We start from the raw sequence: 16,563 nt of genomic DNA on the forward strand, positions 1-16,563 counted from the left end.
GCTTTGCACAGTAATTGGTTAGAATAAGAGATAGGGAATGTTGTGATACAAGCTGGAATTCGTAAAATGCCTAGTTATAGTCTGCTGTCTTAATGCTTAAGAAGTGAATATCAAATGTTTCAAATATTCAATGAAGAAGACTCAAATTTAGGGAAACACATTTAAAAAGGAAAAAAGAAGATCTAATAGTTTGAGGGAATATTAGGTAGCCGTTTTTTCATACATTTTCGGATTTAGGGAATATTTGGTAACAAATCTAGTAGAACTTAAATTCTACCAAAGTTAGAAAATAGATGAAGTGGTAGATGTAGAAAACTGAGAACATAGATAAACGAAAAGTTAGCCGCCTGGTTCAACTTTTCAGATCTTCCACCTTCCTCGATGGTTTGGCTTTGCCGCTGCCGAGGGAGGATTATTGTCATCTGTTCTCCTTTTTCTTATAGGCTTTATCTATGATCTATGAAAGGTGTGGCTTCGTCGGGGTAGGAGTTGTCGGTGCTCTTGTAGAGGCTTTGGGTGGTATTTACTCTGTGGAAGTTTGGCATCATTTAGAGCGTTGTAGCAGGTTGTTGGTGCTCTTAAGCACAGGCTTCAGAGCTGAATCTCCATGTCTGGTATCTGCGTTGAAGTTATGTTTGAGCCCTTGCCTCGGTTTCACCGGCTCGGGTATGCAGATATGTATGTGCTTTGCTTTTATGTTTTATCAAGTGGTTCTTGGTGGATTAAGCTAGTTGTGATTCTGCTTCATGGTGCTTTGAAAATTCTAGTGGTGGTGAAGCTTTCTTTTGGATAATACTTTCCTCTCTGTTTCCCACCCACTGAGCAAGTGTTTTGGTTTCTTCAACTTCGGATGTCAACAACAGGGGAAAAAAACTATCTTCACTGAATTAAGACATGTTTCTGGCGACGGAGTTTTCTTCACGTCAAGCTGAGCTCTACTCAAGCTGCTAGTGTAGATAAAAGCAGAGCATCCGGTTGTGAAGTAAAATGAAGTTTGGACAGTGCAGTCTTATTTGTATCTCAAGAAACGTTTGTTTGGGATAGTTTAAATGCTTGGTCGCTGGAGTATGCGCAAGCAAGCAAGTAAAAATTTGATAGCTTTGAAAATTGCAGAGTGTTAACATTGACCAAAAGTACCAATCTTACGCTATTAATGGTCATCACTGGCTCCTCCCTCTAATCTCTGCAGAAGCTGTATCACTGATCTGGAAAAGGTACACCACCGGATTCCACCTATTGGTGTGTGAACGGTTTGTTTTTGTGTACTATTGCTGGCTTAATAGCCTTTATGTATTGGCTATTTTCTTTTCATACCTATTGGTGTGTTTTAAGTTTTTTTGTAGCAACATTATGTAACTTTTGCCTTGATGGCTTTATAAATTGGATAAATTCAGCGTTAAAAAAAAAGATAAACGAAAAGTGTGGAGAAAGTATGTTCTTCTGAGGCAGATGTGAGAACTTTTAATATGTCTTATAATCTACCAAATATACAGAGCATAGAAGTAGATGTAGAGTCGTTATTCTGCCTTAGTAGGTTGAAATATTTTAGGTGTATTGTGCATTCTATGTTGCGTAGATCATTGTGTCTTAGGTAGATTGCATATTTCTAAGTCCTCGTAGATGGTAGATCTGATATTCTTAACATTTTTAGCCCATTTTAAAATTTATTATTCCAAATATTTTTTGAATCCAAATGGTTTTTTCATACATGCACATGCTTACTATTTCGTGTTTTATATTTTTCTGATTTTTTTTTTGCATTTTAAATATATTGATATGAACTTTTATTTATAAAAAGCGCGGTAAAAATCCAAAAGTGACAAAAATATTTTTTATTAAAGGGACAATAATTTAGTTTACTTTACTTGTTCATTTTTTCCAAAATTCTCTTATTTTAATAACAGTCATATAGTGCTTTCTAAAATCATCTACTAGCGTGTTTAGTTATGTACCTCTCATTTCCTTTTGTAAAGTAGTAGAAGTATGTGTTTGGCTAATTAAAACAAGGTTTGACTTTATCTTAATAAGAAAAAAAAATAGTATGCATCTATTATCATTACACTGTAATATGTAGTTATCAGCAGAGTTGGCAGATATCCATGATGTGTTTCATGTGTCAGTTCTGAGGAAAGTCGTGAGAGAGTCAGAACTCATATTGCACCAGCCACCAAGTGACCTTGGTAAAAATTTGTCTGCACTTTGTCAGCCAGTTGAGATTATAGATCGACAAGTGAAAGCTGTTCAGGGGATGATGACCAGTTTGGTTGAAGTTCGTTGGGAGAGAGATGGGATCCATGAGGAAACTTGGGAGACTAAGACTCATATGAGAGTTGACTATCCAAAGCTTTTTCAGGATGGTATTGGGCAGACAGTTCATGAGCCGAATTCGAGGTCAATCTTCATTGGTGGGGAAGAATTGTAACAATCCAGTTTTGAGTCCAGTGATTTCGGCCCAACAAGGCCCAGTAAGATCGCAAGAAATCCTAGGTGAGTTACTATTTAAACAAGTTTCACCCTATTATTTTATTAAGAAAGAGACTTGGACGTACTGCAGAAACCGAATTGTCGTTGAGATCTAGTGACGAATCGAGTCAGCAACCGTCGAATGAGATCAGATCCGTCGCGCCACCACCGTCACTCGCCGAAGGTACAACCGAAAACCGCCATATCTTTATGTTTGGTTTCGTGCGTTTAGTAAATCAATCATAACTCATATACAGTTGGGTATCTTGTGATTCTAAGACCATCTCCGAAGAGCCACTGCAACGCACGCACACGCACAACCAAAAGATCCGCGTGTTAACCTCACGCGCCATCGCAGCCGCCGGCCATTCGTCGGAGCCGCCGTGTCCGGTCACCGTCCGTCCGCCGCCGAGAAGCCGCTGCCGCGTCTCCTCTGCTGCCAGTGATTTTCTGGTAAGCCGTCGCCGCCTTTGGTTGCCGTTGGCAAACGGTCACCGGTGACTCGCCGATTGATTCGACAACTCCGCCGAGTTGACTCAGCGAGTCAATTTGCTGACCGGTCAAGCCGGTTTGGTTAATGAAATTGATTCTGGTTTGGTTATTGCAATTGAGAATTGATTTTGGTTAGGACTAAACCAAATTGAAACTAATTTAAAACTTGTTAATTGAAATCGAATCCGATTAAGGAGAACCTGCTGTTCAATTCGACTTCAATCTGGTCAAGGGTTGACCGGCTTGGGTCAGCATTGACTGGGTTGACCTTTGACCAGCGGGCTGACTTTTTGGTCAGATTCCCGAATATCCGTTTTCGATCATTCGAAAGTCGTTCTGGCTCGATTTTTCGACCTGGTTTCAGATTTGGAGTCTGTTTGAGCATATGGAGTTCATAACTACTATTTTTCCACATTGCTAAGGTGAGGGTCTAAACCGTAAATTCCGTACCAGTATAGAATTCTTCCTATGTTAGTTTAGATTTCGAAACATGTATTGAGTCTGTTTGAGTCATGTTTGGTAGTTAGTTGATTGATTGTAAACTGGAACTAGGGGTCTAGAGGAATCAACCATTTTTTGGATTGTGTGATGTTAAGTGATGATATATATATGTATACATAGTTATAAGTAGAGACTATTTGCGAGGGCGGGGGTTCAGAGATGTCTGGACTAGCGACGCCACTTTGGAGTGCGGGGGCTTAGAGACGTCTGAGCTAGCGACGCAGATTGTGTGGGGCATGGTGCAGAGACGTTTGCATTCAACGCAGCTTTGGGGCGCAGAGGTACAGAGGCAGACTTTACTAGCGACGCATAGTATATATTATATCCTTACGAGGAAATGTGAGGTGTATGGATTAGCTGTGTACTATCATCGCATTGTTTGTTTTTATGTGGTGCATTAGGCATTGTGTGTGTTCATGTTAGAGTTAGACTTCTATAGTGGGAGTTCTATTTACCCAAGTCAGTGGTTTGCGCGTTTAGCATCTCATATCTTGTTGAGTGACTCCCCTGTTGCTCATCCCTTTTTTCCCTTTTCAGGTGAGACCAACGAACCTGAGTGATTGCTATCGGAAGAATACTTTAGGCGTTTTATTTATCTATTTCTGAGTGACTCTCCTGTTATTTATCCCTCTTTCTTTTCTCTTTTCAGGTGAGACCGACGGACTTGAGTGATTGCTATCAGAAGAGTATTTTTAAATATATTTATCTATTTTTTAGACTTGCAGTTTATGATTTATCGATATTTTCGAGATTTATTTTATTATTTTAATTTATTGATATTTATCCCTAGACTATATTTGAGAAGTGATTTTGCCATATGTCTTCTCTACAATCATTCTCACAAAAATAATTTGACATGGCTACTAAAATTGATGACATGTCTTATAGATTAATATGACATGGACAATTATATTTAATGTTAATTTATATTTTTGGTAAACTTTTTAAGATATGGTAATAACTCATATATTACATTTATTTTCGATTTATTTTTGGACTTTTTAAAAATATGGTAATAACTCATAAATCATCATTAAAATAAATATATTCAATTATGGCATTTCAAATTTCGAAATATCATTTAAATTAAAAATATTTCAAAAATATATACATATTTTTAGAAAATTATAAAAATTAAATCATAAAATCAAATTAAATCGTAAAATCATTAGTTTCTTATATATATCTACATATTTTATAAATATTTTTCAATTTTAATTTTTGACAATTATGAAATTTTACATCCCCTAGACTATATTTGAGAAGTGATTTTGCCACATATCTTCTCTACAATCATTTTCACAAAAATTATATAACATGAATACTAAAATTGATGACATATCTTATAGATTAATATGACATGGACAATTATATTTAATGTTAATTTATATTTTTGGTAAACTTTTTAAAATATGGTAATAACTCATATATTACATTTATCGTCGATTTATATTTTTTGACTTTTTAAAATATGGTAATAACTCATAGATCATCAGTAAAATAAATATATTTAATTATGGCATTTCAAATTTTGAAATATCATTTAAATTAAAAATATTTCAAAAATATATACATATTTTTAGAAAATTATAAAAATTAAATCATAAAAGCAAATTAAATCGTAAAATCATTAGTTTCTTATATATATCTACAGATTTTATAAATATTGTTTAATTTTAATTTTTGACAATTATGCAATTTTACATATTTATTTAATATATTTAATTAAAATAAATAGATAGAAAAATCTACCCAAGATTATAATTTTAAATATATACATGCACATTCTTAAATATAATTCAAAATAAATAAAATTGTTTTTATCTTAATTTTAATGTTCAGTTAAATCAAATTTATATTAAAATATTGATAAGAAAAAGAAAATTTATAATATTAATAAAAATTAAATATAATTTATATATATCTGTTAAAAAATATTTTAAATTTTTTTAACTTGGATTACAATGTTTGAGTTATTTACGAGGAATAATAAATAGAGATGGCATTCATTGAGCGGTCTAATAAAGGGTCTTCTTTTGGATTTGATTGATCCTTGTGTTGATATCTGAAGATGTCTGATACTAACTAAATCACTTGCGGCAGCGAAAGGCGGAAGAGTGAGAACAAGTTAGGGCTCAGCTGTTAACGACGGAGAAGAAAGGAACATGAGGCGGTAGATTCACGGTGGTGAAACTTTCTCGGCGACCAGATAGATAGGTTATCACATGAACACCACGGGTTAATAAACTTGCATAAACAAACCATCTTGATCCTGCGTGAAACATCAACTAGGCCTGGGCGTTCGGTCCACCGTTCGGTTTCGGTTCGGTTATATCGGATGTTTGGACTTTCGGATCTAAGTGTTCAAGTACCATTCGGTTTTTCCAATATTTCGGTTTGGTATTGGTTCGGAATCAACCGGTTTCGGGTCGGTTCGGACGAAGCAAACAAAATCCGGTGAAGTCCGATTACACAATCGGACCGGTCCGGTTTCGGTTTTTGCCAACCAAAGACAATCAAATATAACTAAACAAACTGAAAAAACCGAAGACAATCGAATATAACCAAACAAACCGAAACTTTCATTGAGGCAAACATGAGTTCAATCACCCCAAAATCCAAATAAAACACAAGTTTTAGACACAACAAAACAGGATATCATGTGTCTAAACTTAAAAAGAACATTCAAGCCGCAAAACAAGTTCAAATTGCAGAAAAAAAACATAGATTCAATCCGAGAATAAAAAAGTGTTCATGTAGCCATGATCATCTTAAGCAGCAAGCCAGCAACAAAGCCTTAGTCTTCTTCTGGAACTCTGGTGTCTCCATACTCTGAAAACAGAAAGTTCAAACCAATTACTACAAACTTAAGCATTCAGATTATACAAAAATTGGATTTAGAGTAAAGAACTTTACCTCTCTCGAGCCTGTCAACTTCTTCAAGATCAGCAAGTACTTGTTGATTTGAAAGCACTCTTGACTCCATTTTTATGTCTTGCTTCATCCACTGCTCTGTGCACATCAAAACCTCCACCATGTAATGGGTTAAGCAGCTCCTGTGTGGTTCAAGAAGGCGACCAGAAGCACTGAAGGCACTCTTTGAAGCAACTGACGAGACTTGTAGAGCTAAAACATCCCCGACAATCTCAGACAAAACAGGGTACTTAACTGAGTTCTTTCTCCACCATGAGAGCACATCATACTCTGTTCCAAGCATCTGATCAGGGTGTTCCACAGACTCTTTAAGGTATGTCTCGAGCTCATCCTTCTTCTCTCTAACCCCTATCTCAGTTAACTTCCTCTTGTACCTCACATCCATCCTTTTGTAGCCCACAAAGTCGTCCACAAGCTCAATCCTTTCAACATTTTGGTGTCTCGGCTGATCAGACTGAGATGATTGGTCGCTTGGATCAACCCTGGCTCCAAGTCGTGAAGTGTACTCTTTGAACAAACTCCTCAAGATACATATCAATGAGTCATACATCTCCTTGTAGTCAAGTGTATCAAGCCCATATAACTCTTCGAAGCACATCTTTGCAAGCTCCAACTTGTTGCTGGGGTCGAAAACAGTAGCCACAATCAGCATCATGTTGATATTCTTCATGCCATTCCAGTACTTCTCAAACTTCTTAAGCATTTCTGTCGCCTTGGACCTCATTTCTGAATCAGAGCTGGTGGAAAGTTCTACCAGATTAGTAGCTATGGTTACAATCTCACCATAGCACAAATGGGAGTTGAGAGTTGTTGAAGCCGAGACCACCAGTGTTGAGTTGTAGAAGATGAGCAGAAATCGACATAGCTTCTCTACAGCGTTCCAATCCCTTAGCTGAGGAGGTCCAACCCTTTTTTCTCCATTCTCGATCTCACTGAAATGATCGTTGTAGAGCTTGTCTTCTCCTTCCATCTTATTGAAAGCCACCTTAAACTTTAGAGCTGTTGTCAACATTAAATATGTTGAATTCCACCGTGTCTTGACATCCAACGGTAGACTCCCCCTTGTAATCTTACCAGAGTCGACTTTTAGCTCAAAAGATCTCAATCTGTTAGTATGAGACCTAACATATGAGACACCATTCCGGATAACAACAACATTCTTATCTATTTCAGCCATTCCATCCCTAACTATCAAGTTAATGATATGGGCACTACATCTCATGTGTAAAAACTCCCCATCTAAAACAAAAGCTTGATCAGAACCTAAAACAAAGCTACTCTGAAACTTCCTCAAAGCTGAACTATTAGCAGTAGCATTATCCAGGGTTATGCAGAAGACATTTATTATTCCCCATTCAGACAAGCACTCTAGAAGAACATTTGCTATGGTCTGACCTTTGTGATCCGTGATGTGTTTGAACCCAATGATCAGCTTCTTTAACCGCCAGTTAACATCAATGTAGTGCACTGTGATGACCATATAGCTTGCCCCTGTATACAACGTACAGTAAGAACCCCATGATCAGTTTTCTATTAGTTATAAAAGAATCAAAAGCTGTAAAATGTATAAATGATTACCTGTAGTTGGGGAGACCCAAATATCGGTTGTCAAAGACACTCTTTGATTGCTAGACAAGAACCATTTCTTGAGTGCATCTTTCTTTTCCACATACATCTTCACAATGTCTTTAGTTCCAGTTCTTCTTGAATGAGGAGTGAACCCAAAGTTAACCTACAAACGTAGCAAAGAGAAGACATTAGTTACATGAAAATTAAAGACATTACTAGCAACTTACGAGTTAGACATTACAAACCTTGAGACAAAATTGTTTCCAAGCTATGCTTTCAACAAATGCTAACGGCAATTGTCCTAAGACAAGCATCTGGTTTGTGGCCTCTCTCAACTGACCTTCAGTCAGCTTTGCCTTCTTCAGCTTCCCTTCACCATCAATGTTTGGCTGCTGATCTTTTTGTCCATCCGACCAAGCAAGATGGCTCTTACATTTCTCAAGATGACTCCTTAGATTGGATGTCCCTGAGCTTGTGAGACACGAGAATGTGTTCTTGCAGTAGTTGCAAACACACTTGTTCCGATCTTCTTTAGTCCTTGTGTAATGGTGCCAAACGTCGGATCTTGTAGGAAGAATACGCTTAACTTTGCTTGTCGCTCCACTAGCTCTCTCCGTTTCTTTCCTCGTGCCGGTAGTAATATCAGGTGCTTCAGTGTTTCCGACATCATCTTGGTTTTGGGGCTGGGGTTGACGGTCAAAAGATGAGTTTGAGTCCATCTGCAAAAAGAAAAAACAACATCAATAATCGTAAGGCATAAACTACAAATCAATAAAAAAACACAAAAATTTGTATATACGAACCAAAATCCTATCAAAATCGAGTTTATTCAACAAAGAACTAATGAATAAGAACAAGAACATATCAATTGATCAATAACTAATGAAGAACGAGAACTAATGACGAAGAACAAGAACATATAATTTGATGATCAAAGAAGAAGAAGAATCGAAGAAGAAGAAGAATCGGAGAAAGAGAGATACCTCAGATTGGATTGTCGATTGCTTGTGGGAGGAAGAAGATGGAGCGAGTAATTCATTTATAGTATCCAGTTTGAGACCGTTATTGATGATGATCATCACTAATCGAAGAGTTTTTGTTTTGGGAACTAGGGTTCTTAGTCACGCCTCACGCCTCTTTTGATGTAAACGAAGAGTTGATGTAATAAACTCTATGTTGTCGGTATAAGTATTAGGTAATAGGTGTAAATGCTCGGTTTTGTTCGGTTAACTGTCTATACCTCGGTTTGAAACCGATCCAGCCCGTATCCGAACTTTGTGGGCTACAAAGTCCAAACGGTTATTTTCTTGGGTCCAAAACCGGTCCAAAACCGATACTTCGGTTCGGGTACCACTATGGGCTTCGGGTACAGTATAAAACGCCCAGGCCTAACATCAACCACCGCCTCAAAATTGGGCTTCAGTATTTAATTTCTTTTGTATCATCTCTGTTGGGCCTCGTAAATTGGGCTTTAGTTCGATGAAATGGACAAAGTTCACAAAAAAAAAGAAAAAATAGAAAACCTACTTCCTCGTTTCAACAATTTATCTTCAGAGCGCCCTTGCTCTGTCCGAAACTCTTTTTGATTTGTAATTGGAAGACGATCCAATGGGTTTCTCCAAAGATAACTTGCTTGCTCGACTTCAGGTTTCTAATCCTAAAACTCTTAAAGTCTCTTAAATTTTAATTTCATAGATAAGAACAGGCGAAAGTTCTCCTTTTAGGCTTGATTAGGTTTATATTTACTTCACTGGATTGCAAGTAATGTGCAGAATCGTCTTGCACACGAAGTTCTCATTGACTGCTTTTTTTTGATTAAATCGCATTCTATAAGAAAATCTGGGTTTGTAATTATCTGTTTGGATCTTTCAGGAGCTTCAGATTGATTATTCCAAGTATGAACATCCTCCTGTTCTAACAGTTGAAGAACAGGTATTACCAAATAAATAATTGTAGATTTTATAAACATGTAAATGCAATATTATAGGATTCAAATCTATGGGTTTAATAATGATTTTTTTCTCTCTTTCTATCAATCTTTCAGGCTAAGTATGTAAGTAGTAGCGAGGGGGCACTAAGTAAGAATCTCTTCTTGAAGGTACTCTTTCACTATGTAGTTATTACCTCTATACCTTGCACTATAAACCTATCTGAATGTTTTTGATTTTTTTTTTTTTTTTAAGGATAAGAAAAATCGTTATTACATTGTTTCAGCCATGGTGGATACAAAAGTTGACATGAAAGGTAATACATATTCATTTAGAAGAAGTCACAATATTCTGTTTTTCCCCTTTTTTTGATGTTAATGGGTGTTACCTGTGACATAATCAAAACAGTTTTATCTCAGAGACTGGGTCTGGGAAAAGGAGGAATAAGAATGGCTCCTGAGGAAGCACTTGCTGAGCTGTTGCAGGTATCGCACATTTGTCTCTCCCACTGTTAGCTACTTTGTTCTTTTAATATCTAGAAAAAAAAAATCTAATGATAAATGATAGTATTGCAGCAATTGAACCATGTTAGTTATTTAAGATTAGGTTGTTTTGCTTTAGGTTAGTAGTTTACAACTAACCCACACGAAGTTATGTAACTTAGTTTTCTACAATTCTTCTTATAGGTGTCACTTGGATGTGTTACTCCGTTTGCTGTTGTAAATGAATCAGCAAGGTAACGTCTTCCCTAATAGATGTGCCTCTCTTGCATGTGTTAATCCGTTGACTGACATTCATTTTGGAACTTTTTGTTAAAGAGATGTGTCGCTCTTGTTAGACCAAAAATTCAAGAACCAGACACGCTGCATCTTCCACCCATTGTCTAACGACGTCTCAATCTGTAAGTTTGTTTTACGGTTTTGTTTTTAGTTACCAACAGATTTTGACTTAAGACACTTGTTCGTCGTATCATTTCCAGCTCTTAACACATCTGGTCTAGACAAGTTTCTTCAGTCCATTGGGAGAGATCCCGTATACGTTGACCTTGAGGCAAATGTTCTAAACCTTTAACTTGAGATCTCATGTTCCTTCCTTCAGGTTTTGACCTTTTAAACTATTGTTTTTCTACTGTTATACAGGCTAACCCAGTGGTTGGCAAAGACCAGCCTCCAGATCTAGCTGTTTATGTTCCGTCTAATTCAGTTGTTGTTCCGGAGCTTCCTAACAAAACAGCTTCTATTCAAACTCCTTCAAAGAATGTGTCAGCAGAGAAAACTAAGCCTGTTACTTCGGGTATGACTGATGTTATGAGGTTGTAAGCATTTGCTTTAAAAGTTATTTCCTTTATAACTCAGTTTTTCTCCATAGGTGCAGCCAAACCGAGCAAGCCAGCCAGTAATGTGAAGAGTGCCGTGGAAAATTCAGCTCTATTAGTATTCAAGAAACCTGAGAAATTTGTTGAGGAGATTTTGGACAAAACATCGGCTCTGCTGTTGTCTGAGGTAATAACCAAATCTCAAATTAAAAGCCTTTTGGTAAATAGTTAGAGGTAAATTCTTAAACCGGCTACATAACAGGTGAAGGGAGAGAATGTAGAAGCTTTAACAGAAACACTGAGGAAACGTCTGGCCTCAGAGTTTACCAACCTCGCTGTGAGTAACATTAGAGATACATGGCTAACATTTGTTTAGAGTAAACCGTCTGTACCAATGTTGGTTTTGTCTGGGTCAACTGCAGGTTATGTACAAGAACACAGCTTACAGTGAAGGTTTTTACGCCGGTACGCGGTCCCAACCGAAGCGACCGTGAGAGAAGGTTCGGTTTGTATGCTGAACCGGAGATAATTGGAGGAAAAACTACCGGTTTACTCATTTTCTACTGTATTTTTTTCTGTTGCACAACCATTTTATTTTAGTTAAGACTGAAAATGATTTTACTTTATGAGCTCCTCGAACCATTATTGTTTCCCAATACAGTTTTTTTCTCCTTTACCATTTTCATCCACAAATTTTTAAACAGATAAATTACGTTGATAAAAAACAGAAAAAAAAAAAATCCAACCCGATTGCAAAAATTGTGCCAAAACTAGATTCCGGTTTAAGGTTTGTTTACTCATTCTCTCAGTTTCTTTCTCGACTCCCTTTAGAGCATAACATCAAAAATTCGAATCAACCGAACCGAACTGCAAAGTACCAAGCTTATAGGCTTCGTTCGGATATTTGTATAATAGTTTTGGATTTGGTTTCAGTTTTTTCCGTTAGAATTTAGGTAGGTATAGTGGGTATAAAAACGTCGAAGTGAGGAGGTTGGTTGGTAAATAGATCCACACGCCAAATGGAACTAAGATTGGTCAGAAAAACCATTTTAGTTTTTAAATGAGTTGTACATATACAGTAATTGGGTTAATTAATTAATAACCAACTATATAACCAAATATATATTGCAACTTAAATTTGAAATTTATTAAATTAGGAACTTGAATGAAAAATATAAATATAATTACAAATAAAAGTATAAATGTAAAAATTAAATTTTTAAAAGAATATAAAAAACAAAAAAAGTATATCCGCTCCTCATAAGGGAGGGTCAAGAATCTAGTAATAAACCAGTAAATAGGAATTTGGAAGGTGGTTACTTAATATATATAAACTTTGAAACTGTTTAGAATAGTATACTTAGTTCCTAGAATATTTTTGTTTGTTACGTACATACTTTGATTTTGGAATTAGACATAGGTTATATTATTAGGTAAGAAAGAGGAGTAAGGAAAAAAAAAAAAAAATATATTGTCCAACACTTTTGATGATGCGGTATTAACAGTCCTATAAAAATAGGACGGTAGTGGATGGTTATCAAAATCGAAGGTTGATTTTATTTAAGGTTATATTATAGGTTATGCAACTATTTTTAGATGTCATTTTATTTTAAATTGGACCCAACTAATATTAATGGGGCATGATCCAAAATTAATACTCCCTTTGTTTCATAATAAGTGTCATTCTGAATTCATTTTCTTGTTACACAAAGAGTGTCACTTTACAATTCCAATGTAAATAATACTAACTTTCAGCTGAAAATTAATTGCAAACTGCATTGATTTTATAAATAATTTTATTTATTTAAAATACTATTGGTCAAAGAAGTATAATTAATTACAACTTACATATATTTCAACAACTTTCTTAATCTGTGTGAAAAATGTCACAACGACACTCTTTAAGAAACGGAGGGAGTAGTATTGATAAAGGCCAGATGGATAGAAATGGGGTGATTGTATCCACAGGCTCCATAACACAGATATATAGTTGGGCCAGATCGATAGAAGCGGAGTGATGTTTTATCCACAGGTCCAATTACACAGAAATACCGAAAGACCCATTTGCGCGAATATCTCTTTCCCGCCAAAATCGACTATACAATCTGATAATAAATAACTGAGTGTTATTGTGCCCTAAATTCCCGTTCCGTGCCGGAGAGAGACAGAGAGCAAAAGAAAAAAAAAATGGCGGGAGAAGATGCAGAGAATCAGCCGTCGTCGCCAGCTTCACCTTCTTCCGCTGGGTTCAACACCGATCAGTTACCTTTCAGTACGAGCCAGAACTCGGAGAATTTCTCCGATGAAGAAGCAGAGGTAGATCCGCAAGTCATAAGAGATGAGCCAGAAGGAGAAGATCTCTACAACGATAACTTCCTCCAGTAAGCACTTGTTTTTCACTTCGCAAAATCTAGATTATTTTTATTTTCCTTTTCTTTATATTTTCTTGTCGAAATTGGCAGAGATTATAAGGAAATAAATGAGCAGGATCAGTATGAGTCTGCTGGATTGAATGATTCCGACGACGACAACAGAGATTTAGGTCAGATCGCGCTTGACCGTCGCGCCGCGGAAGCTGAGCTCGATGCTCGTGAGAGTCTCCTCGCTAATCGCAAGCTTCCTCGTCTCCTTCACGATAATGGTACTAACCAAATCCCAGCTTTTTACCTATTAGAAACCCTAATTTTGAAAACCTAATTGAAACGTAATTTTATATAGATTCAGATGATGGGAGCTATAGATCTTCGAAGAGGGCTCGAGCCTCTGTTCCACCGAGAGGCAATGGCGGTGATCCTGATGGAAACCCAAGTTCTCCAGGAACACACAGCCTGATGTCTCAATGACTGATCAAACAGATGATTATCAAGACGAGGTAATGGATATATCAACTTTTAGCTTCGGAGTGTTAAGTTCATTGTACTTAACAGTGTGTGTAAATTCTATAAATTTAGGATGAGAATGAGGATGAAGCAGAGTTTGAGATGTATCGTATCCAAGGAAGTCTGAGGGAATGGGTTATGAGGGACGAAGTGCGTCGTTTCATTGCTAAGAAGTTCCAAGACTCCTTGCTCACTTTTGTCAAACCTAACAGTGAGAATGGAGAATATGTTCGTCTGATTAATGAAATGGTCTCAGGTACTCTTTTTTTGCTGTCGCTTCTTCATAAAGTTCTTTTTTTTTACTTGTGATTTTACATCTTTTAACTGTTTTGTGTTTCACCTATGGTTTATTTGCAGCTAATAAGTGCAGTCTAGAAATAGATTACAAAGAATTCATACACGTACACCCGAATATTGCCATTTGGTTAGCGGATGCTCCACAACCTGTGCTTGAAGTCATGGAGGATGTTTCAGAAAGGGTCATCTTTGATCTGCATCCAAACTACAAGAATATTCACCAGAACACTACAAAAAAACACGCTGATACTAAGGGATTTTTTCCTCGGTATTTCGTCGGAATAAGCGTATTCCGACGAAATATCGAGGAAAACGTCCCTCGAAAAAATCTCCTCGAAATTTCATTTTCCCTCGAAATGTCCTCGAAAATTTGTGACGGAATTTCGAGGAAACATAATTCCGAGGATATTTAGAGGACTGTCCTTCGTCGAAGAGGTCCTCGGTATATATTGAGGAACAATTCCCTCGGTATATACCGAGGATTATACCGAGGGAAAACACCTACGAAAGTTTTCGAGGAAACAGTTTCGTCGGAAAATTCCGAGGGACTATTTCCTCGAAAATTTCGAGGACCAGTGTTCCTCGGAATATTTCGAGGGACTGTTTCCTCGAAAATTTTCGAGGAAAGCAGCCTTCGAAAATTTTCGAGGAAACAGTCCCTCGGAATATTCCGAGGAACACTTCCCTCGGTATATACCGAGGACAGCTGTTCCTCGGAATATATTGAAATTTTTTTTTTTTTAAATTGTTTTTTTTTTTAAAATATTTTTAAAATTTAAATTCGAAAATATAAAATTAAAATTTAAATTGAAAACATATTATTTAAAATTCAAAGTCATACAAATCAAAAGAAAACATTTAGAGTTTTTGAAAGAAATTAAACTACGGGGTTTGGAAGTCCGGGTCTGGCATGGTCGGGAAGTCCACGTTGGCGTTCGGGTTCATGCTCCTCATCATCGCCATCATTTGCTCGTTCAGCTTCCTCTGTGCCTCCCAGCCCGCCTCTTGACTCGCCACCATGGACTCCAGCGCAGATATGCGAGCATCCTTGTCCCTCATCTGGCTCAGAAGGACTTCTTGATCAACATAGGACGGTGGTGGTGCAGAAGCAGACGGAACCGAGGGAGACCGACGAGCCAAACCGAACAAACGGCCCTTCTTCTTTGGAACCGACTGAAAAAGAAAGTGTCTAATTTAAATAATATAAAAAATAGATTGAACTTTAAAAAATGAACTTACCGCTTCAACGATTTGGTTGATCCGAACCCGAGGCAAGCCGGTCGATCCCGTCGAATCGTCATCCTCGGTTTGAAGCTGAGACACTTCCTGTTCCATCTGACTGTCGATGAGGGTGACCACATCCCTCACAACACCATCATCAATCTCGCCGGTCTTCTTGTTGGTATACGCCGTCTTTATTAGGCGGAGATGATCAACCGGCTCCCCCTCATTTTCTTCCGCCTTGAAAAAAACATAAATTAAACAAACATTAGTAATTAAAAGAAATGCACAAAAAAATATTAGAATCTTAAATAATATAATAAAAACCGACAAGCTTACCAAGCGATCCCCCAGACTGGCTAAAGATTGAGCACCCAAGTTATGGACGTACATGCCCTTCCCCTTACGGTCGCTCTTGCGGTTGGTGGAGTTGGTGGAAGAATTGCTCTCACTTCGTTCTTACTCCAATGCACACCCAACTCCCGCCAGACCGTCGGGTCCATCCCCTTTGGAACCTTTAAAAAAAAATTGTTAAATAAATAAAAAAATATTTTAAAAAATTAAAAAATTGTTTCATAAATAAAAACGAACCTTGTTTATTTCCCACTTCTTCTTCCACGAGTGCATCTGCTTCCCATAGTTGTCCATAACTTTATGGACGAAGTGGTAATAGATAAACAACGTATCATCGGCATTCCAGTTGAATTGTTGCTGAAAATAAAACACAATTAGTAGAAAATTAATATTAAAGATTAAAAAAATAAGTAAAAAATAGAATACTTACCGCAAACTGTTGAAACCACATATGCTGCTTCTCGAGAGGGAAGTCGGTGAAAGTCGGATGTCCATTGTCGAGGGACGAGTACATCATACTGTTGATCCATCCGCTGATCCCGTTCCCGGATCGGTCGAACCTAATAAAAAGAATTAATTATTTAAAATGAATCAAATTTTAATGAAAAAA

The 16,563-nt window shown here is 37.0% G+C and overlaps 4 protein-coding genes and 1 long non-coding RNA gene across 6 annotated transcripts; 4 read left to right on the forward strand and 1 right to left on the reverse strand.

Annotated features, from left to right (window-relative positions):
• The first annotated feature begins 291 nt into the window (after positions 1-291).
• Positions 292-1,396, forward strand: LOC108835447 (uncharacterized). The gene is made up of 2 exons (XR_001946972.2): positions 292-666; positions 768-1,396. It is a non-coding gene; the product is annotated as an uncharacterized LOC108835447 (long non-coding RNA).
• Positions 1,397-9,452: 8,056 nt separating this feature from the next.
• On the forward strand, positions 9,453-11,878 carry LOC108833648 (uncharacterized). 2 transcript variants are annotated; one of them, XM_018607062.2, is made up of 12 exons: positions 9,453-9,606; positions 9,832-9,891; positions 10,004-10,057; positions 10,143-10,203; positions 10,296-10,372; positions 10,574-10,623; positions 10,706-10,788; positions 10,867-10,937; positions 11,027-11,180; positions 11,256-11,389; positions 11,465-11,539; positions 11,625-11,878. In XM_018607062.2, the coding sequence occupies exons 1-12, from the start codon at positions 9,568-9,570 to the stop codon at positions 11,694-11,696; spliced, it is 930 nt and encodes a 309-aa protein (XP_018462564.2). In that variant the 5' UTR covers positions 9,453-9,567; the 3' UTR covers positions 11,697-11,878. The 2 variants fall into 2 exon arrangements, with proteins under 2 accessions (XP_018462564.2, XP_018462565.2); XM_018607063.2 differs by having other exon boundaries at positions 11,262-11,389.
• A 1,491-nt stretch (positions 11,879-13,369) lies between these two features.
• Positions 13,370-13,899, forward strand: LOC130499073 (DNA replication licensing factor MCM2-like). Its single transcript, XM_056992975.1, has 2 exons — positions 13,370-13,583; positions 13,665-13,899. The coding sequence occupies exons 1-2, from the start codon at positions 13,390-13,392 to the stop codon at positions 13,897-13,899; spliced, it is 429 nt and encodes a 142-aa protein (XP_056848955.1). The 5' UTR covers positions 13,370-13,389.
• Positions 13,900-13,925: 26 nt separating this feature from the next.
• On the forward strand, positions 13,926-14,905 carry LOC108833650 (DNA replication licensing factor MCM2-like). Its single transcript, XM_018607064.2, has 3 exons — positions 13,926-14,074; positions 14,154-14,337; positions 14,439-14,905. The coding sequence occupies exons 1-3, from the start codon at positions 14,042-14,044 to the stop codon at positions 14,789-14,791; spliced, it is 570 nt and encodes a 189-aa protein (XP_018462566.2). The 5' UTR covers positions 13,926-14,041; the 3' UTR covers positions 14,792-14,905.
• Positions 14,906-15,136: 231 nt separating this feature from the next.
• LOC130498545 (uncharacterized) lies at positions 15,137-16,033 on the reverse strand. The gene is made up of 3 exons (XM_056991989.1): positions 15,939-16,033; positions 15,618-15,839; positions 15,137-15,551 (listed from the first exon to the last, which is right to left on the reverse strand). Exons 1-3 carry the CDS (start codon positions 15,990-15,992, stop codon positions 15,261-15,263), a joined length of 567 nt encoding a protein of 188 aa, XP_056847969.1. The 5' UTR covers positions 15,993-16,033; the 3' UTR covers positions 15,137-15,260.
• Between the last annotated feature and the right edge of the window lie 530 nt (positions 16,034-16,563).

The sequence above is a fragment of the Raphanus sativus genome, chromosome 8 (assembly GCF_000801105.2).
Source record: "Raphanus sativus cultivar WK10039 chromosome 8, ASM80110v3, whole genome shotgun sequence".
Taxonomy (NCBI): domain Eukaryota; kingdom Viridiplantae; phylum Streptophyta; class Magnoliopsida; order Brassicales; family Brassicaceae; genus Raphanus; species Raphanus sativus.

What these genes read in the sequence shown, in the direction of transcription:
- LOC130498545 (XM_056991989.1), bottom strand. Translation starts at nt 15,992, where the DNA reads ATGTACGTCCATAACTTGGGTGCTCAATCTTTAGCCAGTCTGGGGGAT. An exon ending in CCAGTCTGGGGGATCGCTTG is followed by an intron (nt 15,840 to 15,938) that starts GTAAGCTTGTCG and finishes GTTTTTTTCAAG; the next exon opens with GCGGAAGAAAATGAGGGGGA. An exon ending in TCAACCAAATCGTTGAAGCG is followed by an intron (nt 15,552 to 15,617) that starts GTAAGTTCATTT and finishes TTTCTTTTTCAG; the next exon opens with TCGGTTCCAAAGAAGAAGGG.
- LOC130499073 (XM_056992975.1), top strand. Translation starts at nt 13,390, where the DNA reads ATGGCGGGAGAAGATGCAGAGAATCAGCCGTCGTCGCCAGCTTCACCT. An exon ending in TACAACGATAACTTCCTCCA is followed by an intron (nt 13,584 to 13,664) that starts GTAAGCACTTGT and finishes CGAAATTGGCAG; the next exon opens with AGATTATAAGGAAATAAATG.
- LOC108833650 (XM_018607064.2), top strand. Translation starts at nt 14,042, where the DNA reads ATGACTGATCAAACAGATGATTATCAAGACGAG. An exon ending in CAGATGATTATCAAGACGAG is followed by an intron (nt 14,075 to 14,153) that starts GTAATGGATATA and finishes CTATAAATTTAG; the next exon opens with GATGAGAATGAGGATGAAGC. An exon ending in GATTAATGAAATGGTCTCAG is followed by an intron (nt 14,338 to 14,438) that starts GTACTCTTTTTT and finishes GTTTATTTGCAG; the next exon opens with CTAATAAGTGCAGTCTAGAA.
- LOC108833648 (XM_018607062.2), top strand. Translation starts at nt 9,568, where the DNA reads ATGGGTTTCTCCAAAGATAACTTGCTTGCTCGACTTCAG. An exon ending in GTAAGAATCTCTTCTTGAAG is followed by an intron (nt 10,058 to 10,142) that starts GTACTCTTTCAC and finishes TTTTTTTTTAAG; the next exon opens with GATAAGAAAAATCGTTATTA. An exon ending in GTTGTAAATGAATCAGCAAG is followed by an intron (nt 10,624 to 10,705) that starts GTAACGTCTTCC and finishes TTTTTGTTAAAG; the next exon opens with AGATGTGTCGCTCTTGTTAG.